At 37.5% G+C, this 22,012-nt stretch overlaps 1 protein-coding gene across 1 annotated transcript in view; it reads right to left on the bottom strand.

Moving 5' to 3' along the window:
• The window catches only part of tbc1d19 (TBC1 domain family, member 19), a 33,982-nt gene extending 15,645 nt beyond the window's left edge, over positions 1–18,337 (bottom strand). Inside the window, exons 1-11 of the mRNA XM_017472266.3 lie at positions 18,136–18,337; positions 17,923–17,995; positions 17,742–17,787; positions 10,152–10,227; positions 9,943–10,017; positions 9,250–9,313; positions 5,318–5,364; positions 3,358–3,468; positions 3,160–3,232; positions 2,517–2,555; positions 1,895–2,007 (exon numbers count right to left, since the gene is read on the bottom strand). Coding sequence (XP_017327755.1) covers positions 1,895–2,007; positions 2,517–2,555; positions 3,160–3,232; positions 3,358–3,468; positions 5,318–5,364; positions 9,250–9,313; positions 9,943–10,017; positions 10,152–10,227; positions 17,742–17,787; positions 17,923–17,995; positions 18,136–18,231 — 813 coding nt within the window. The 5' untranslated portion in view covers positions 18,232–18,337. The remainder of the gene's footprint in view (positions 1–1,894; positions 2,008–2,516; positions 2,556–3,159; positions 3,233–3,357; positions 3,469–5,317; positions 5,365–9,249; positions 9,314–9,942; positions 10,018–10,151; positions 10,228–17,741; positions 17,788–17,922; positions 17,996–18,135) is intronic.
• Between the last annotated feature and the right edge of the window lie 3,675 nt (positions 18,338–22,012).

The raw sequence follows: 22,012 nt of genomic DNA, 5'->3' as shown, positions 1-22,012 counted from the left end.
AAGATGGTGGTTATGAGATTGGGAATTTGAGAGAAGCAGATGATGTTCAGTGTTACTCATCATCATAATGGCTTCTCTGCAGTATTTCCACACTTGTTCGGTTGACTGAGGAGATGAAAAGCAGTGTGAAAGTAACTGTTGCGCGGTGTAGATGCATTTTGGACTTCCTGTAATTTTTATTCCGATTGTATTATACAACTCCGAACAGGTCACTCGCACCGGTGTGAATAAATATTTATTCACACTCGCACAAAATACTTTTCAGTCGCAAATGCGAGTGAAATGGTCGCACTGTAGAGCCCTGAGTTTATCTGCAAAGTTTGTTCCTGTTCAGCGTGATGACGTTTAATGTCCCAGACAACCTCTGTAGTGCAATTTAGCATCATGTTAATGTCATGATTTTCCCTCGCAGATAAACTGGCAGCTCGAGCGCTAAAATGCTAAACCCGTTTACAGGTTTAGGCACTACAAAATGACGTCACCCCATCGCCGCTCTATGTGATTAGCTGTAAGTGTAGGAAGCGCTTGATTTGATCTGCAGCGGAGTTTTCTATTAGCAGAGGATGAACTTTAAACGTTAATATCGCAGTCGATCATGTTCATTTAATCGTGGGCAGTCAACATCACAATCGCGATCGATATCCGATTAATTGTGCAGCCCTAATGGTTTGTTTTGTTTTCTTTTTAAAGCAGACATTTGTTGGTTGCATAAGTAGTAGTTGCATAACACCCCCCTCCCCCTCCTCCAGTGTACCTGTTTTAAGGTGAACCGCTGCCACATATTCAAGTCTCTTGCAGACTGGAAAAGATTTTCTTCTAGCATGAACCTGTATTTGGCCCTCAACTCTGACCAGTTTCACAGTCCAAGTTGATGAAAAGCATCCACACAACATGATGCTTCCAGCACCATGCTTCACTGTGGGGATGATGTTCTCATGGCCATGATCAGTGTTGGGATTCCACTAGAGATGGCATCGATCTGATACCCGTTATCAATATTGGACAAATACCAGCAAAAAATGGTGGACTGGAAATCAGAGAAAACACATTGAATATCGGATCCTGTAATAAATGGCATTTTGGAATCCAAAGATTGGAATGGAATTGGGAAAATAAATTCCTTTTTCAGAACAAGAAATGTTTACTGTGAAGATTGATTTGATTATTTTTATACTTTAAACTTTATTAATTATTATATATAGAATGTAAGTGATTTTTGTGAAGTGCATCAGTTTTAAAAAAAACTTTTTAAAGCTTTCCACCAAACATAGCATTTTGTGCTAAAAATGGGAAAAGTTCAGTTTTGATTCCACATGTTTGCTGAATCAGAAGTTTTTAAACACCTGGAATTTCTTTTGTTTTATTATAGTTTGGATCACTACTATTATCACAGACCATGACATGGAATAGTAATTAAAAGAAACTTAAATCTTTATGGAATTAACTGGTCATTCTCAGATCCTAATGAGACTCTTGTGCTTTATTAAACGCAAGCACTCTTTGTAAACCCAATAAACCTACAGATAAAAAGACAATAATAGATAGGACTCATGTCCTTTTCAGATTATATTAGATTCTAGATTGTTATAAAAAAAAATAATACAAAAAGTAATTTCTAAAATTTCTCTTCAATAAGCAATTAGTAATAAACATTTACTGATTGACATAACTATTCCTTTATTTAATTTTAGAGTATTTAAAATGATATTATTTAACCAACAATAAGCTATAGAGTGTTCAAAAGTTTTTGACTGGCAGTGAATATACTTGTATATCTCCATACTACGTATATCAAAGGCACTCTCTGTATTTTTTGTCAATGGTTACATTTGCTTAGATTATTAACTATAAGCTTAACTGCACAGGGAAACCTGTAGCAGGAAATATGTGTTACCTCTGGTTCATTAGTGGCATTGAGGATCAGAGCCCATAGCTGCGCTCGAAGGCCAGTGGGACATCCCTGTCTGCTGTAGTGCTGAGCGGATACGCTGTCCTGTTCGCTCAACACTAACACACAGAAAAACACTCTCATACATACAGTCTTAAAAACGGTACGTGAGCGCTATAAAGTTAATCTATACACTTCACTTTCGTGGACTGTATGAACAACAGAATGAACCAGTATAAACACACAGTCACTCTTCCTCCTCTCCTCTGTATTATTAATAAGATGAGAGAGCTGAAGCTATGTGTATGTTGTTCTTGTGTATTTAAAAAATGAATGAGTATGTTAGAGAAGTGAGAGAGAGAGAGAGTGTACGAGTGTGATGCACATGTGTATGTCTAAAGAGGATTGTGTATAAAAATAAAAATTAAAAAAAGGCATATCTGGTTGCTCTCTTTTCGAAATACCAGGTAACCAGCTGTGTCATGTATAATTAAAACTGGGACGACAGACATTACACAAATACTCTCAGCAAAATACTGACATGACACCAGCTATTAAACAAAGAGTCACTTAGGAACAGATTTATGTAATCCTTGTGCTTTGTTGTTGATTTATTTATTTTTTTTACCTTTCTTTCCAATATGAAGGTGTTCATTTTCAAACAAATCTGTGTGAAGATGAGAAAAAAGAGTAAACAGTAAGCACTTTGTGTGACAGAGTAGAAATACTGTAGGCACTAATCATATAACTACTGTTATATACAAGAAGTGATCTTTTTGTTCATATGCAGTGCTTTTAATTTTTGGATAAACCCACCAGGAATCAGTATAAAACTTGTAATACTGTTCATAGAAGTTTTTATTCTCTGACCTTTACTTGTAATTTCACAGAAATCATTTACTAAGGGTCACTGTTTGGTTTTTATACATAATATCATCATTTAAAGTCCTACAGTAACTACAGTCCAGCTACCAAATACTCACTATTTCTTTAGGTGTCCTATAAGAAACAGGGGATTTACAAAAATAACAAACAATCACTAGAATGAATTCCTGTTTTTGAAGTATTGATGAAGTACTGGTAAATATAAACTAAATACAATGCGTGCAGCATTTCGAAAGAGCAGAGAGACTGTTTTTCATTTTGTGCTGTGATCTCAAGGACATGTTTTAAATGACTACGCTGCACGAGACAAAGAACTGGATGGATTCAGGTCAAAAGAAGTTAGACGACAAGCCAGTCGCAGATGGATGGGCAGAATGACGGAGTACCTGGAGGGACATGTGCATGATCGTCTATTCCAAGTTGGCCGCAGTTCAGGCTCAGTTCTGGATAAGCCTCTCTCTAAAAACACATGCAGGACATGAGTTTTCTGCTTTGTGCAGTTAAGGAAGATTTATTCTGATCACTGTGTGTAAAATGGGGAAGATAGCAATTTGAAAGAAAAAGGAGGAGATAAAAACCCTCACCATCTGTAGGATATCACGGACATTGAGGGAGATCTGAATAAGTCCCCAGTGGCTCCTGGCTGTGAGCACCTCGCTACAGTCATGATTGGGGTTCTTCAGACTAATCAACATCTTCAAAAGAAGTCAATTGGGCATATACAGTCATGATTAAAAAAAATGTAATACACCCCATGGAAATTGTTGGCTTTTTTATATATATATTTGGACAAGCAAACATTTGATCCTCTTTGAAACAGTGTTTTTTAATGAAGTTGATATAACTGAACAAACCCACAAGGGAAATTAGATTTTTTCAATTATTTATTCAATAGAAATATCAATAGATGTGATGTTCTTCTGTGGAAAAAGTAAGTACACCCTTGGCCTCAGAATCTAGTATTGCCCCCTTTAGCAGAACTAGCAGAACTAGCAGAACCCCCGCTTCTTCATAACCCTCCATTTCTTGTTTTTGAGCCATTCCTTGCTGGATTTGCTTGTGTGCTTAGGGTCATTATCCTGTTTAACCTGCTATGGGTTCAACTTCAACTTTCAGACAGATGGCCTCACATTATCTTCAAGCACTTTTTTATATGATGCAGAATTCATAGTTGAATCAATAAAAGCAAGCTGTCCAGTCGCTGAGGCAGTGAAGGAACTCCAAACCATGACATTTCCACCACCGTGCTTCACAGTTGGTATGAGGTGCTTCTCCTGAAAAGCTGTCTTTGGTCTGTGGCCAAACAACTCCATCTTTGAGTCATCTGTCCAGGGCACATTATTCCAAAAGGCCTGGTATTTACCTATATGCTCATCAGCAAGCTGTAGTCTTTAGACTGTAGAAAAAGCAAAGGCTTTTTTCCTGGCACACCTCCCATGCAGGTCAAATTTGTGCAGTCTCTATCTGATTGTAGAAGCATGCACTTCAGCTGCAAGACTTACGAGCAGATCCTGTGATGAAATTTTGGGGTTCTTGGAGCCTTCTTTTTGCATCAGACGGTCTACTCTTAGGCTGAATTTGCTGGGACGGCCAGTCCTGGACAAACTGGCAGTTGTTTTAAATCTCTGCCATCTGTAGATTATTTTCCTTACAGTGGAATGATGTATTTCAAATAACTTGGAGATCTTTTTAAATCTCTTGCCAGACTCATAGGCATCCACAACCTTTTTTTCTGAAGGCCTAACAGAACTCTTTAGATCTTGGCATGATGACACCACACACCTCAATAGCAAAGGGAACACAAGACGCTAGATATGAGAGGGAAATAAATAAGTCAGGTTCCACCTGCACTCCCTAAGCAGGTTCTAATCACTGGCACCCAATCGTGAACACCTGACTCTAATTTTATAGATCTGAAGATGTGATAAATGTAGGGGTGCACTTACTTTTTTTTCCATATGGCTGATCTGGGGTTTTTTTGTTGCTTTGTTAATTTAAATTATGAAAATTACTACAAAATGTAAATTGTATGTGTCATGTGATAGAGTGCATTACCTTTATTAATAGGCACTGTTTCAAAGTGGATCAAATGTGTGCTTGTCCAAATATGTCAACAAAACCAACCATTTCCATGGGGTGTACTTATTTTTCACATGACTGTATTGTCCATTAACGAGCTACATTACTTATTTCACAAGATGCAACACATATTGCATGTGCAGTAATATAATAATATGATTTATTCTGTTTATTGGTTTACGGTCACATAATTTAAAGCGTTCCTTCATTCCTGCCTACACAACATTATGCTTTGACCATAGAAACAGTGTGCATGTAGATATGGCACATTTATCACTGGTAATCATAAGGAAAGTGGGTTTGCATGAAGAAAACATCCTGTCATCAGGAAGCATGTATCTGTGCCTGTCAATCACAGACAGCATCTCTCGGGCTATTTCCTCCTGGAATCCAATCAGCAATTTCAAACCCATGTCCCCCAGTCTCTTTAACACTTGCAGATGTTCTTAATCAAAAGAAACTCACCTCTAGGAAATCTTTGGGTGCATATACAGGTCTGAACTTGCTTAGATCTGCAAATGGAGAACTGTAATGTTTAGACAGTAATAACATATTTATTCTAAAAACAGGTTTGTATAAGAATAGGTTGTTTAAGCAATATATTTTACATGCTACACTACCTTAATACAATAAGTATTAAATAACTGATATGGTAATGATAAACCTAACTCAGTGTAAGGAATCTGTTCTCCAGTGGTCATGTTCTATTTTTTATACTCAAGACAAGATGAAAGAAAAACACAGAAAGAGAGAGAGAGAGAGAGAGAGAGAGAGAGAGAGAGAGAGAGAGAGAGAGAGAGAGAGGTAGGCAGTGGTTTTGGGAGGTGAGTGCTGCTTATCGGGACTCATTCCAACAGTCTGGATATACTCCGGTTTCACAAGCTAAGCTGTTTATGCCAGTGTGCAGCAGACAGCTGCAAATGTTATCGTACACGCAGTGGAGTGATAACACTGTTATATTCCACAAGAGAACTGTAAACAAGCAGAGGATGAAAAATAAACACAGGGGGATACAGTCATACACACATGGGGAGGTAGCAATACTAATGTGTGAAAGGAGTGTCAGAGACTCTGTTGGTACAGAAAATGACCATCCTGATGCTACTACTGCATACTTTGCACAGTGCCAGAGCAAAGAACACACACTGCCTCTGGTGAATAGATGTTTAGTACATATAAAATTAGTTTCCATTACTTGAAATGGTCAAAACGCATTTTCTCAATATTAAAAATTAAAAAGAATCATATTTTTACGTTTGTCAGAGATTATGTTCAGCTCATCATGTAAAAGCAACCCATTTTTCTAAATATGAAATGGAAATGGGTTTTAATTCCTGTCACATCACCTCCGTTTCTCATTTGCACTCACACACACTACCATTAAGACCATTAGACACCAATGTCTAAAAAACTGAATACTAAAATGATATTCCGATAAAAAAGACTTGACCTGGAGTAGCAGATCATTTGTTGCTAAGTAGTGAACATAAAAATCCTAAAAAGCACTTGAAAACATTCACATCCTTGGAGTTGAGTCCTCTCTGTCCTCAGCTAATATAGTTGCACGTTTATTATTTCAGTAGCACTGAATTCTGCATTTTGGACTGTCTGACACATGGACAACACAATTAGCTTTAAATTAGGCTTTAAATAAATTTTCAGCAGTTTTTCAACAAATTTTTAGGCGACCTTTCCAAAGGTAAACGATTCCAATGGTATCCATTAAGTAGCTTATATCAGGCTCAAATAAAATCCTATTTGAAATGAACACATAGCCACATCCAGAAGTGGAAAAATGCTTGTGTAATTGTACATCATTACAATAGTTAAATAATATTTTGGTGTGTTTATATTTTACTTGGGTTTTACAGGGGAAAAAAAAAAAAAGTTATTGATGCTCATCAGGCTGGAAAAGCATAGAAAACCATCTTTAAAGGGTTTGGACTCCACCAATCCACAGTCGAACAGATTTTGTACAAATGGAGGAAATTCAAGAGCACTGCTAGCCTCCAAGATCACTCCAAGAGCAAGACGTGTAATAATCTGCGAGGTCGCAAAGGAACCCCGGGGAACCCCGGGTCTCCTACATTGGCTAATGTTAATGTTCATAAGTCCATCATCAGGAGAAAACTAAACAACATTGGTATGCATAGCAGGGTTGCAAGTCACTGCTCTCCAAAAAGAACATTGCTGAACCTCTGTAGTTTGCTAAAGATCATGTGGCCTTGCCAGAAATCTACTAGGAAAATGTTTTGTAGGCAGATGAGGCTAAAATAGAACATTTTGGTTTAAATGAGAAGTGTTATATTTGGAGAAAGGAAAAGACTGCATTTCAGCATAAGACCCTTATCCCATCTGTGAAACATGGTGGTGGTAGTATCATGGTTTGAGCCTGTTTTCATATCACAGCAAACCAGTGACTACATTTCCCATCCTGCACTGTGGTCTACAAACATGGCCACCATGGACTGCAATTCCCAGAACAATCGCATTCATTCTAATCACACACACCTGCAACAAATTCACAGCACTTACAACCACTGTATAAAGAGACCGCTTGAACACAATGGCCTTGTGAAGTATTAGTGTTATCACCATACCAAACGATTATACTCTTTTCGTCATTTTGTTTCATGTTCCTTGATCTTGTTCCTCGTTCTCAATTCTAGCCTTGCCCAGTTTATGCCTGTTTGCCAACGCCTGACCCTTTGCCTATTTCTTGGCCTCACTATTGTCTCGTGTATAAACGCTTATCTGCATTTGCATCCGTCCTAACCTTCATTAGATGGATTACGTGCACTTGTTTTGCTGCATCTGGCCAAGAACTGCTTGCCATGCATTGCTGTACATGGGGGTCACACCAGATACCAAAAGCAAAGGTTCCCATACTTTTGCCACTCACAGATACCTAATATTGGATAATTTTCCTCAACAAATAAATGATAATAATACTAGATTAGACTAGTATTGATTTCAGTAGCTAATGTAACTGGCTAGGTAGCAATTCAAATTCTAGCTAATGGCAAATAGTTATTTACAGGATATTTTACTTCTGATTAATTTCTAGCATTAGTCATGCATATGACCAGCAAACTTACAGACATGGAATGATGTTTTCAGGCATGACAGTACAGTTGCTTATAACAGTTATATATAAGTAATAAAAGCTAGTTTTCACATTAAAACTTGACGTTACTTAATTTCATCAGATAAAAACATTTACTCTTTCCTTTAATACTTAAGAACATTTAAAAGCAATTTTTAGACTTGAATACATTTTTGACACACTGATACATTATTTATACTTGAGTATCATTTTTCAGTATTTGGGGCGACTGTGGCTCAGGTGATATAGCGGGTTGTCCATTAATCGTAGGGTTGGCGGTTCGATTCCACATGACTCCACATGCCGAAATGTTCTTGGGCAAGACACTGAACCCCAAGTCCAGATGGCAAACTAGTGCCTTGCATGGCAGCTCTGCTACCATTGGTGTGTGAGTGTGTGTGTGAACGGGTGAATGAGAACCAGTGTAAAGCGCTGTGTAGAACCGCTAAGGTTAAAAAACGAGCTATATAAGTGCAGACCATTTTCCATTTATCCAACCCTGACCACATCTGTAAATATAGATGGCATGGATTTAGGAAAAAGGTTTGCTTTATTTGCAAAAACTATAATTTACAGTAATATCAAATAGCAGCTGCAAATTAAACAGCCAATTGTGCAAATAACAAACAGTACTGTAATTCACCTAAATAAGAAGATTAGATTCAAACACAGGTTTGTTTTTTCTTTTTACAAGGGAAGACAGTCTAAAATTGTACTCATGCTTTATTTATTCAAGCATTACCCCTCTGAAGTTTCCAAACTCTTTTACAACCGGGGTCTGGAAAACTCACTCCACTCTCCACACATCAACAAAAAAGACAGCGCACAAATCTCATGCCACAATGTACAGTGGCAGAATACACTACATTACACTGTAATAATCAAAAATCATATTCAAAATCAGAACTTTTGCATGACAGGTGGTGGGAATCTCAAAAATGTTTTGACAAATGGTTCAATTTGAACTTCATTATGTGCCTTTTATAGACCTCCTACAGACTGTGTAACCCTGTCACGACACACAAGAAACAGAACTCGGCATTCAAGTCATTCAGGGAAAAATGTTGAAAGCTGACTGTGGGTTTGGTGTCCATATGTTTTGTCACATCCTTTTTGTGTTTGGTGATGCTTCTGTATACCATAGCAATAAAAAAAAAAAAAAAAAACCTAAGATAAAGCAGTCACGTGTAAAGCTGTCATGTTTAAAAGTAGGGCTTTAGGATTGTCTAAGTGTTGCATTGATGTGCACGGATAAAAGCAAACTAAAAATGAGATCATATGTATGTGTTACCTGATTCATCTGTGCCCATCTCGTTCCATTTGTTTGTTAAATGTCTCTGTTCTGCAACAGGCCGCTGTGGAATAAATGTCATATATATTATTATTTTTTATTTTTTTTTACTACTTCTATTCTTATTTTTCTATTACTATTGTATATATTTTTTAGACATTTTTTTCGATTCTATTCCTATTTAATGTGTATTCTTTCCTAACATACAATGAGTGTATGAGCAGTTACAGATTATATAAGGATATGTACATAAGGTTACATTTATAATGTATACAATTTAAAGCATTGGTTCTATGACTAGGTTGAACTTTAGGTTCTATGAAAAATCAAAGTTTTGGTTTTATAAGAAGTTAAACATATAGTTCTATGACAAGTTAGAACTTCGGCTTTATGAGAAGTCATGATTTTGGTTCTATGAGAAAGTAGAACTTTTGTTTTGTGAGACATGAGAACTTGCAAAGTTCTAATTTCTAAATTCTAACCATGTGAAGTTGCTTTGGGTTTATGAGAAGTTAAAGCTTTTGATCTGTAGGAACTTACATAGCTCTATAGGAAGTTAGAGGTTTGGTTATATAAAAAGTTAAAGTGATGGTCCTATGACAAGTTAGAGCTTTAGTTCTATAAGAATTAAACATGGTTCCATGAGGAGTTAGAGCTGTAGTTCTAGCATGAGTATTTTTGTGTGGACTGTACCTTGCGGGCCAGTGGAACCCCCAACTCAGTACACATACTGTTCAAACTCTTCAGGATCCTCTTCTCCCAGCATGCCTGTGAAAAACCCCACACACAAACACACACAAGCACACACGCGAACACACAGTGGTGCAGATGTGAAGTGAGCACAGAGGGATTCGAAGAAGAAAAGAGGAGTGAATGTGGAGACTGATAGAGAAAGATTGTACCTGGGCTTTGCGCATGTATTCCAGTGGCTCTTTTGTGTGCTCAGGGGTAGCTGCAGGGTGAGCAGGTGGAGGCAAACTACACAACACACACACAGACATGTCAAACTGAAAGTGTTCATGTTATCTAATAAATATTAGAAGCGTCTTGATTGACTATTGGTTTTATACTTTGTAATTTTTGTTGATACTGCAATATTCAACATGTGCTACTGTTTATGGACAGCACATGCATACCTTGATAGAGTGGATATAAAAAGTCTACATACCCCTATTAAAATTGCAGGTTTATGTGATATAAAATGAAACCAAGATAAAGGTCGTTTTTCACCTTTAATGTGATATAGCAACCAACAACATTTGGGTGAAAAACAAACAGAAACATTTCAGGGAAAAAGAAAGAAAGAAAAAGAAAAAAACATCTTTATCCACTCACTAGTGCAACGACAGGATCCACTGACGTGGTAGAAGGATTCCTGCGTGTTTGTCTTTTTGAAGCGATGTGGATACATTTAGATGATTACATTTGTTACTCCAATTCTGTTTGACTCTCTCTTATATTAAATCTGACTCCAATTCCAAAAACCTCAATGTTGTATTTATTTCCTAGTTATTTGTAGATCACGGATTTGTAAATACTTTTGATCTGGTACATTTGATTAATTGTGGTTTATTCTATACTTTAGATTGTGCTCGTTCATTCGGATTCCATGTCGCTCAGAGTCTTGCGTGGGCAGTGTACGTGGATCTCACGGTCACAAACTCGCCAGTCTTGGTCATTAGACAGAGGTAATTGACTAATACTATTAAGACGGCCGCCCATGCTTGCCCTTTTATCTAAAAAGTGCTTTGTTTTGTCCCCTTAGATAGTAACATTTAATTATAGTAACATTATTTCTACTCAGAGATCATGATCACTAAAATTTAAAGAGATAGACCATTACCTACGTTAAAAATAGCTTTATATAATCATGCCATTGTTTCCTATGTACACTTAATTAGAAAAATATTACAATAACCAGAGATTTCACCCTGTTTAGGTTGGTCAATTAACTTCATGTTGTCCTAAATGGAAATTCCCTATCAAGCCTGTACACTCTAAGTATACTTAACTAAAACCAAGTTGTTAGCCTGGACTCTAAAATCTCAGTTGGCGTGCCCCAATGCTCCACCTAAACCTGGATTTTAGCCTGTACTAACCTGGTCACAGATCTGCGGTAACAAGGACTTAACGTAATCTACTAGAGCCAATAATTTCAGAATACATCAGAATATAATCAAGTATAATAATTTATTTAACCAGGTATGAAAAATCCAAATCCAATAATACTAATAATAATAAGAAGGAAGAATTACATTCAGTATTACTCAACATTACCAATCAAATTCAAAACTTAATAATACAACATTAAGAAAGTCAAAACTCGCATACCTGCTAGAGAAAAACTACACACAGCAATTGGGCAGAAGATCTGTCTAGATTCCCTGAATCTTTGGCCAGTTCTCCCTAAATAACCAGATACTCTGTAGGTCAACCAAATGGTGTTGTTTGTGGTTAGAATTGGAATTTGGGCCTGTTGGCATTTTGGATTGATTGGATGTCTGAAGGATGCACCTTATTTACATACAGGAGGTAACTTTCTCCAGATCTTAATAGTGATTTGAACTGCTGCTGAGGGAATGAGACCATATTTCCAGATGCACTGAGACCTTTTGAATGATACAAATCATTTATAGTCAACATCTTATTCACATTCAACATGTTATGTAATGCATATAGACCTAGGGTGTGTTTAAGGTGATCTTAACACAGAGAGAGAGAGAAGGGTGTGAACAGAGAGGAAGAGGGAAGCAATATAAGGTGTGATCTTCTCATCTCCACCCAGCGTGATGCTTTATCTCGGGTGAGGATGCTAATTCTGTGGGACAGAGTTCGACTGTTAATTCCTGCAAGAGCTCTTTTTCCTCAGAGAGCAGTTCTTTCCAGGTTCCAATATCTTGGTGCCACCCTTACAGTGACAGTATGTGACTGTGCTCAGAATTAACCAAATCACTTTCAAACTCATGTTCAAAAGTAATTATAGTACACGGTCATCAATGAAGTGATTAACCCCAAATAAAGATCAGCTGTTTCTGTAGGATCTTCTTGGTTTCATCCAACTGCTGAAGCCATGGTCCTCAAAAAGCTTAGAAAACATGTCCGGAACCTCATTGTTGAAAGGTGTCAATCAGAAGAGGGGTACAAACGCATTTCCAAAACATTAGATTGTACCATGGAACACCGTGAAGGCCATCATCAAGAAACAGAAAGTGGGGCACCACAGTGACATCAATAAAATCTTAGAGAGGCTGCCAAGGGACCTACAGCAACATTAAAGGAGCTGCAGAAATATCTGGTAACTACTGGTCATTCCCTGCATGTGACAACAATCTCTCATATTCTTCACATTTGGGCTATGTAGTAGGGTGACTAGATCTGTGATCCTTCACACACAAAAAAAAACATCCCAGCCTGCCTACCTTTTTGCCAAACCATGTGGCAAAATGTGTCATGGTCTCATGAGACCAAGGTAGAACTTTTTGGGCATAATTCTAAAAGATATGTTTGGGGCAAAAACAACACTAAAGACACAGTGAAGCATGGTGATGGCAGCATCATTCAATGGGGCTGCTTCTCTTCAGCTGGGAATGGGGATAGAGGGAATCATGGATAGTTCCAAATTCCAATTTATTTTGGCACAAAACCTGCAGGTCTTTCTTAGACAGCTGAAGATAAAAAAAAATTCTACCTAGTAACCCAAAATACAAATCCAAGTCAACAAAGAAATGTCTTCAGAAGAAGATGATCAATTTTGGAATGGCCCAGTAAGAGCCCAAATCTAAGTTCTATCAAATATCTGCGGAATGACTTGATGAGGGCAGTGCATAGGAGATCCCCTCGAAATATGATAGATATGGAACATTTTTGCAAGAAAGTGTGGAATAAAAATGACCAAATCAAAATGTGCTAAGTTCACAGAATCTTACCCAAAAAGAAAAAGAGTGCTGTATTACAAGCAAAAGGTGCTTTTGTTAAGTGGTGTACAAACTTTTTTTTTTTTTTTAAAAAACAAAACCTTTTTCTTTTTTTCCCCAAAATATATATATATTTGTTTTTCCACTTGTATTTTGTTGGTTGCTATATCACATTAAAGGTGAATAAAGATCTGACAGGAGTTTTCTTGGTTTCCTTTTTTTTTTTTTTTTACATCACAAAAACTTGCAATTTTAACAGGGGTGTGTAGACTTTTTATATCCACTGTATATGTCCCACATATTAAACTTAAGTGCAATCAAACTGATCAGGTATTAATCTCTGATACTCCTGACTCCTGTCATGCTATTGTACTGTATATGTATGGAATGACTTCTCCAACATGGCCTTGCAAGTCAATATGTGCTGCTTTTTAAATTCTATAAAATAATACAATCAAGTTGATTCTTGAGGAGAAGCCTGGTGGTTGCAATACAGAGTACAATCTGGCATAGGGACATGTTATAGTCTATCAGCCTGAGGTCACTGTCTTGGGGTGAGGGCTGCTGTTACTACTCAGGAAGAAAACAAGCTAACTGGGAAATTTCCCTAGGTCCAAGAACCAGCAAGAAGTTCCTCTACACATTTATAGAACCACAGCTACATAGGAACCATCAATATTTTCCTGTTAACTATATGTGAAATCTCTAAGCCTGTGTGTTTATTTCCAGATGAGTGGTAGGGAAATACTGTAGGATAAGTATGTGATTTTGGGAGACTTGTGGGTGGTCACACCATTAGATTTATTAAGCTTAACTTACCACCTGTCAGGGAATAAACAAACCAGCTGCTAGATTCACAGCTATTTATGTTTCACTGGGGTAAAGAGTGGAGACAAACACCGTAGAGCCACAAGAAAATGAGCATGTAAATTGAGAAAGATATCCTAAAGAACAAGTACAGTTAATAAGAGAATACACACATTCCCTTTCTGACTGCACCCAGACACACACGCACACCCAATCAACACACACACACACACACACACACACACACACACACCTAAATATGGATCAAAAGGGTTTTAAAACTATTATACTAAAACTTTTTATGAAGATATTCTAAAGATTCAGTTTTTATTTCGTTTACTGTAAACATATTTTTTAAGCATAATTGTACTGGAATCACAATCCTGTGATGGACTGATGTCCTATTCGTTGCATGCATATTCCCAGTTGTGCCCATGTTCCTGGGATAGACTCTGAATCCACCACAACCCTGGGAACTGAAGATGAATGAATGAATGTAATTCTAGCCAATTTTCAACAACATTTGTGCAGTAACACAAGAGAAAACCATGTCTTCATGGACCTTGCTTTGTGCACTGGGGCACTGTCATGCTGGAACAGGTTTGGCCCTCTTAGTTCCAGGGAAAGGAAATTGAAATTGTACAGAGCACAAAGACATTCTATACAAATGTGTGCTTCTAACTTTGTAATAACAGTTTGGGGAAGACCCAAATATGGGTGTGATGGCCAGGTGTCCACTTACTTTCCATAGTGTATTAGAATGAGTACATATAATATAATTATAAAATAATTATCAAACTGATTTGCCTTACAGCCAACACCATTGCCAGAGCCATGCTGCTATAGAAAATCAATCATCACCTGAGCAATCAGATTCGAGAATTCAACAGCACCGCCATCAAAGAAATTATAAAGGGCTTTCTTTTATATAGGCAGCAACACGCACCCGAGTACTGCTTAGAGATGTGATCATCAATGATTGCATTCCAGGGTATCATTACTGCAATTGAAATGCAATACAATGGGAAATGCATTCACACAAATTCAGCTTTTAAATTCTTAAAAGCAATACCCTGCTGATTGTTTTGCATTGTAAGATCAATGCTTTTCAGTGTAGCATGTTGTCCACATGACACAAATGAAAAGCAATACTATTTGGGTTTCATGTTATTCCACTGGTGTGATTGCTTTTCACGATTGGCATTCAATCTTCTCCACAGTCAGTACCAGCTATATGGAGTTATGCTGTTATAATAACCTCCACTCTTCTCTCTTTCCACTAGATTTGGAACGTGGCTCTGGGGATTTGCCCATTCAGCCATAAAAGTGTTAGAGAGGTGTGTACAGGACATTTGAGTTCTTCCACACCAGCCTTAGCAAACCATGTCTTCTTGGAGCTCGCTTTGTGTACATGGGCATCGTCATGCTAGAACATGTTTTGGCCCCTTAGTTCCAGTGAAGGGAAATCTTAATTCTATAGCATACAAAGATATTCTAGACAATTGTGTGCTTCCAACAATGTGGAAACAGTTTGAGGAAGAACCACATGTGGGTGTAATGGTCAGGTGTCCACAAACTTTTGGGCACAGTGTAGTCACTATACAAAAACTCAAAGTTTAGTCCTCTAAAAATCATCCACATTTTGATAGTTAGCAGGCAACTGGCATTTCCTGCAACGTACTGTAATTAAACAGAAATCAAATTACAATTAGTTTAATAATAATACTGCACATTAGGTGTTTTATAGATGGATGATAAAAATATGTAAAAGGTGTGACCCTGTTTTAAAAAAGCTCCTTTGCCGTGTGCGCCGACGAAAAAACTTGTCATCTGTCATACTTAAACCCTCAGTGACAGTCCAGGAGTATAAACAGCCATAAATAAGCTACAGAAGGAGAACACTCAACATTTTTATATTGTATGTGTTTCTAGGAAAATCCAAATTTTCCAAGAACAACTATCCTATCTTCTAAAAATCATGAACACTACACACTTTGGCTAGATAAGACATGATTCTGGCTGTTAATAACGTTAGGAAATGAACCATATTATACATTATATATAAGGGGTTCACAGCTCCAGTTCCAGAAAGCCACTACCCTTTTTATTTTATACTTCATGATACTACACATGAAGACATAATAAGGTAATTTGCTGAATCAGAGAAGGCGAGAAAATGCAGGACTGCAGCTAGGAACCCCTTTGTAGTCAAGTGCAAAAGTTTGTATAAATATCCTGTTATCGACTAACATGGCTGGATGGAGACAGCACTCACCTTTTAATGGTTAAGCATTAGTGGTTAGTTTATCACAATAGATAAGATATCAATTCATAGTGGTTATGCTTTGTTTAAGTTACCACCTCTGACTAGCACCACATAGATACAGCCTCTTTTACACATGCCATGTTGCCAGTTCACTAATCAGACCAGAGAGAAAAAGAAAATAAAACCTTTAAATCGGTAAACTCTCCCCTTTCTAAACTAACGCCTCTAGCCCCGTAGTTAGTCTCTGGTCCAATGAGTTGCCTTCAGTTAAATCGTTTACATAAAGGCATGTGATTGACAGTTTCTTGACATTGAGGTGTATCAAGAAGAAGAAACTAAACATATATTATATGACCAAATGTTTGTGGACATCTGACCATCACACCCATAAGGGGTTGTTGAACATCCCATTCCAGATTTAGCCCACCGTTGCTGTTATAATAACCTCCACTTTTCTGGGAAGGCTTTCGACTAGATTTTGGAGTATGGCCGTGGATATTTGCCCATTGTCACACAAGAGCATTAGTGAAGTTAGGTACTGATGATGGACATGGAGGACATGGAGGACATGGAGGAGGTGCAGTCGGTGTTGCAGTTCGTCCCAAAGGTGTTCAGTGGGGTTGAGGTCAGGGCTCTGTGCAGGACACTCGCTCGCGTTCTTCCAGTTTGGTAAACCATGACTTCATGGACCTCACTTTGTGCACATGCTGAAACAGGTTTGGGCCTCTTAGTTGCAGTGAAGTGAAATCTTAATACTACAGCATACACAGTTATGTTAAACAATTGTGTGCTTCCAAATTTGTGGTAACAGTTTAGGGATGAACCACATATAGGTGTGCCGATCAGATGTTCATTAACTTTTGGCCATAAAGTGTGTCTCATTCAACTAATCAGCTCTTCCTGTGTTCAAGTGCGTGTAATAAAAAAGTCAAATGTGCAGGACAGGGAGTGCACCTGCACCAGGGTTTTGATGAGACCATATTTCCAGGTGCACTGAGACCTTTTGAATGATACAAATCATTTACGGTCAACATCTTATTCACATGAATCATGTTATGTAATGCATATCGACCTAAGGTGTGTTTAAGGTGATCTCAACACAGAGAGAGAGAGAAGGGTGTGAGGAGAGAGGAAGAGGGAAGCAATGTAAGGTGTGATCTTCTCGTCTCCATCCAGCCTGATGCGTTATCTCGGGTGAGGATGCTAATTCTGTGGGATAGAGTTCGACTGTTAATTCCTTTTTGATGCTGGGGTACCATTAAGGGTACAACTTTTGTATCTTAAATGTGTGTCCTTCATGAGGGAAAATGAATAAAACCTACACTACATGCATCTTACCTAGATACACGACACATACTATGGTATGTAAAGCTATCATATAGCTATGATGGTTCCACCCTAGCAACAAATAAAGGTTCAGTTTGTTTACTTTATTTCTGACAGTGTGTGGTGTAACTAATAATTCTTTTCTTTTCTTTCTTTTTTTTAGATAGATTTCAACTTACATGTGCAATTCTCTATACACTGCATTTTGCAACTTCCTCTCCCAACCTAACACAGAGAGTGAAAAAGGATTAGCTTCATAAAGTAATTCTTTAGATAACGCAGGGAGGAGAAACCTCAGCGTCTCTCCATCATTCTTGTAGAGAGTGTCTCTGCAGAACCCGGATGATGAATCCGGCGTACCTGAGCCTCTTAGGAAATTCCGGACGTCTTCTTTTAAGGTTTCTAGCTTTATCTCCGGCCTGTGTAAACATTCCTGTCATAAATAAAAAGGAGGCATATTTCAGTGAATAGGTCTATCTGTTGTACGACTGCTGACAGCTAGCTAGCAATAAACACTGGAGTGATGTAGGTAGTAGCACACAGCGGTCAGTCAGGCTAGGCTAGCCTACTCACTCTGGCTTGTTTCTCCAGCTGAGAGTGTAAATGAGTTCCTCTGAGCCGCTGGACAACTTGAGCGATGGTGACAGATATCTCTGTTCCTTCGTCCATCTTAATACATATTAATCGTCAGAAACGTCAGTGATTAGTTTAGCGTCATTCAATAGTGCAGCATCTAAAGATGTGAAGCGCCGTATCTTAGCAACTGACGAGCGCACGCGAGGGGAAACAAGGACACTGAAACATGGTTCCTACCTCCAGCGTCTTTCATATACACACTCGTATCATTCAGAATGTAGCTCATTAATTACATCAATAATAATAATAATAATAAGCCTGTTCGTAGTGGTTAGAATGTTCGCCTCACACCTCCAGGGTTGGGGGTTCGATTCCCGCTGCTGTGTGTGTGGAGTTTGCATGTTCTCCCAGTGCTGCGGGAGTTTCCTCCGGGTACTCCGGTTTCCTCCCCCATTCCAAAGACATGCATGGTAGGCTGATTGGCGTGTCCAAAGTGTCCGTAGTGTATGAATGGGTGTGTGAATGTGTATGTGATTGAGCCCTGTGATGGATTGTAACCCACCTTGTACCCCATGCTCCCTGGGATAGGCTCCAGGTTCCCTGAGATGCTGTAGGATAAGTGGTATAGAAAATGGATGGATGGATGAATAAGCCTGTTCATACTGATACATCATTTCTGTGAAATGAGTTAAAAATGATAAATAATATTTATTAGAAATATTATCAATATTACTTTGTAGGCTTGTCTGTATTCGCCTAATCATCGTTCTCAACCCTGTAAAATAAACCGCAGTCAGTACAGATTTATTTTATGAACGTTATTTAATTGTACAATCATATTTTTGTCTATTTATTGGAGCCATGGAGATTTCTATTCCTGAGCATTCCCCAACAGAGCACAGTAAGTACAAGTTGGCAATATTTATAGGCTAATTATTTTTGAGTTACTGAGGTTTGGATTAAACCCATTCAACTCAAGTGACTATTAAAACAACTATTGTAACTCGGTGATAAATATAATAACGTTTGTAATCACAGGTCATGTTTTCTACCCCTGGAACTACTAAAGTGAAAATCACAGACCTGGCATTATTTCACACACCTCTCCACTTTTCTACTGTTATACTGTGCCACTTCAACTACAAGATTTACACTATTGTCACGAAAAAGTTTTATACAAATCTGGAAGTATAGTTCGGTTTAGCCCACTAATGAGCAAGCCAAAGGTGATAGTGGCAAGGAAAAACTCCCTGAGACAACACGAGGAACAAACCATGACAGAAACTAGACTCATAAGGGAACCTCTTCTGGATGTACACTCTGTGGGCATGTTATAATCCACCTTGTAGCTGCACTCATTGGCCATTTTATCAGATAAGTCTACAACGTATATACTGTAGAGACATAGTGTAGATATACAATTACTGACTGTAGCCCATCTGTTCTTATGCCCTGCTGTACCCCATTTATAACTACAATCTGATTACCACTAACCAGATATTATTTGAGTGCATCATTCTCAGCACCAGCACTGACATATTAGTGATGTTGGCACTGTTGATGTGGGACTGATGTGAATGTACAGCGGTGATTCCATGATTGAGGTGCCATTTGTGTCCCACTGCTATTACATATACAAATATATATATAAAGTAAACGTAAAAGACAACAACAACCTATGTACAGGTTTGAGATAAATAACTTTAATAAACATTAATAAAAAAAAAAAACCTGTTAACAACCCTTAGAAAACAGCCTACTATAACTTCACTTCACCTTGAAATAGGCTATAAGAAGATATTAACCTATTTAAAATGTTTATTGTTTTTTACATTAGTGTGTGAATCCATTTAACATCTCATTACTGAAACATTCTTTTCCATGTGTCATCCATTATAATTTATGAAAAATATCCCACAGCTTTCAATCCTGGTACTGGAACGCATTTACCCCTACGAATAATTGGAATTTTCCATAAGTCAAATGTTTAACAGGAAGTTATATAATCCAAATATCCTGAAGCTCATGGAAAGAAGAAAATTGTTGGGGGGTTTTTTATTTATATGTTTTTCATTATTTTCAATTATATTATGATATTGACTTACAGGGTCACTTTGAAAGTGTTACCCAAAAAAAAAATAGTAAAAAAAAAATATATATATATATATTTTTAATTGTAAGTGAATAATTACAATATCCTTAATGTTCACATGCTATTAGTATGGATTTTAACTAACCACATTTGTTGTCTTATATATAATTCTATGCTTCTCATTGAGAAGTACAATGCAGGCAATCAGCAAAGAAACCTTGTAAAATGTAATCGTTGCCTGAGATTCAACGATTCAGACATGCAATGACGAAAATTATTTAAAAAATTTTTGCAATGCCTAACTGGAACCACAAATGAGGACTTGCAGAAATATATAGCAGCAATACTGGACTATCATGTCACTTAGGAGTTGAGAACCAGTCCAAAAAATATCTAATGAAGGACTAGAGGACAATTAACACAAATGTGTTCAAGATGAGCTACAGTCTCTAGTTCCATCCAGTAGTTTAAAGCACATGCAAGTGTCAGAAATGACAAAAAAATACTCTGACCAACAAGAGAGAGGTGTGAAAGAGGTATGAAGTATGAAGTGAGTGCACTGGAGCTGTGGCAGGATCTAGATGACAGAAAGAAAACAAATGACACTTATTAGCTGGAATCGGATTAATGACGTGTTTTTAAAGAACTTTTCTGTCACTGTCACTGACAAGTTCATTCCTGCTAGTATATTTAACAGAATACTGAGATCTGAGTCCATGCCAAAATGTCACTGGCACTTATTTAAATTATGACACTAATTGTGTTTTTATTCAGTCAGATCAATCTGTTCAGTCTCAAGCTGGTTACACTAACTTGTATTAAACTTATCCTTTTTTAAATATTTCAAAACCTTCTTTGTATCAGGGCCGCCGGAGCAGCGGGGGTGAGCTAGCATTTGACTTTTCAGACTACTGGGGAGGTGACCCAGCACTTAAGGCAATAACATACAGGCCTGAATCAGTTGAAAGGGCAGTCAATTCAGCTGGGGGGTGGGACATTTCTCCTAAAGGAGATCTCCTATGAATAATAAAGTATTAACCTCGCTTTGGTGCTCACTACTGCTTAATAAAGGCGTGTTGAGTCTGTAACGCTAACGGTTCAAAATTTTAAGTGACATATGCACATATTTTGTATTCTGAATCCATTACAGGGACATTCCTCAAATTATATCCTTCACATAAAGTAAATAAGGCTTGCTGGGAAAATGTTTAGTGAAACAGACAGTGACAAACAGCCTATCGCAGAACATGAACATGTCTTTGATTTTTAAAACATATTTTAGAATTAGTGTTATCTTCTGACTTTGTTTATCTCACTTTGTGACCCTGGCTCCATAGCAATCAATCAATCTATATATATATATATATATATATATATATATATATATATATATATATATATATATATATATATATATATATATATATATATATATATATATTATAGTTAGTGTGTATGTTTTTATGTTTTTTATAGACAAATGACAGATGTGCCTCTTCTAGTACCTTCTAGTCCTCTTCTAGTGAGTGGTGCCTCTGCTTTGTAGATATTATTTATTGTAGGGCGTTGAATTAACATCAGATGTCTGAATCATTGTCTGAACCTTAATGTCATGTAATATCTGAAAAGGACTAGAAGTATGTTTCCCATCAGCCACTGCTCCATGTCACGTGTCTCTTTCACCTGTTTCACATTTAGCTCATTAACACTGCTGTGTATATATAGTCTGGTTCAGCACTGCACTGTTGTCTTGTGTTATTTACACAGATCTCGTGTATCATG

This window comes from Ictalurus punctatus, chromosome 7 (genome assembly GCF_001660625.3).
Source record: "Ictalurus punctatus breed USDA103 chromosome 7, Coco_2.0, whole genome shotgun sequence".
Classification (NCBI taxonomy): Eukaryota; Metazoa; Chordata; class Actinopteri; order Siluriformes; family Ictaluridae; genus Ictalurus; species Ictalurus punctatus.
This window is presented reverse-complemented; position numbering and strand designations above follow the sequence as displayed.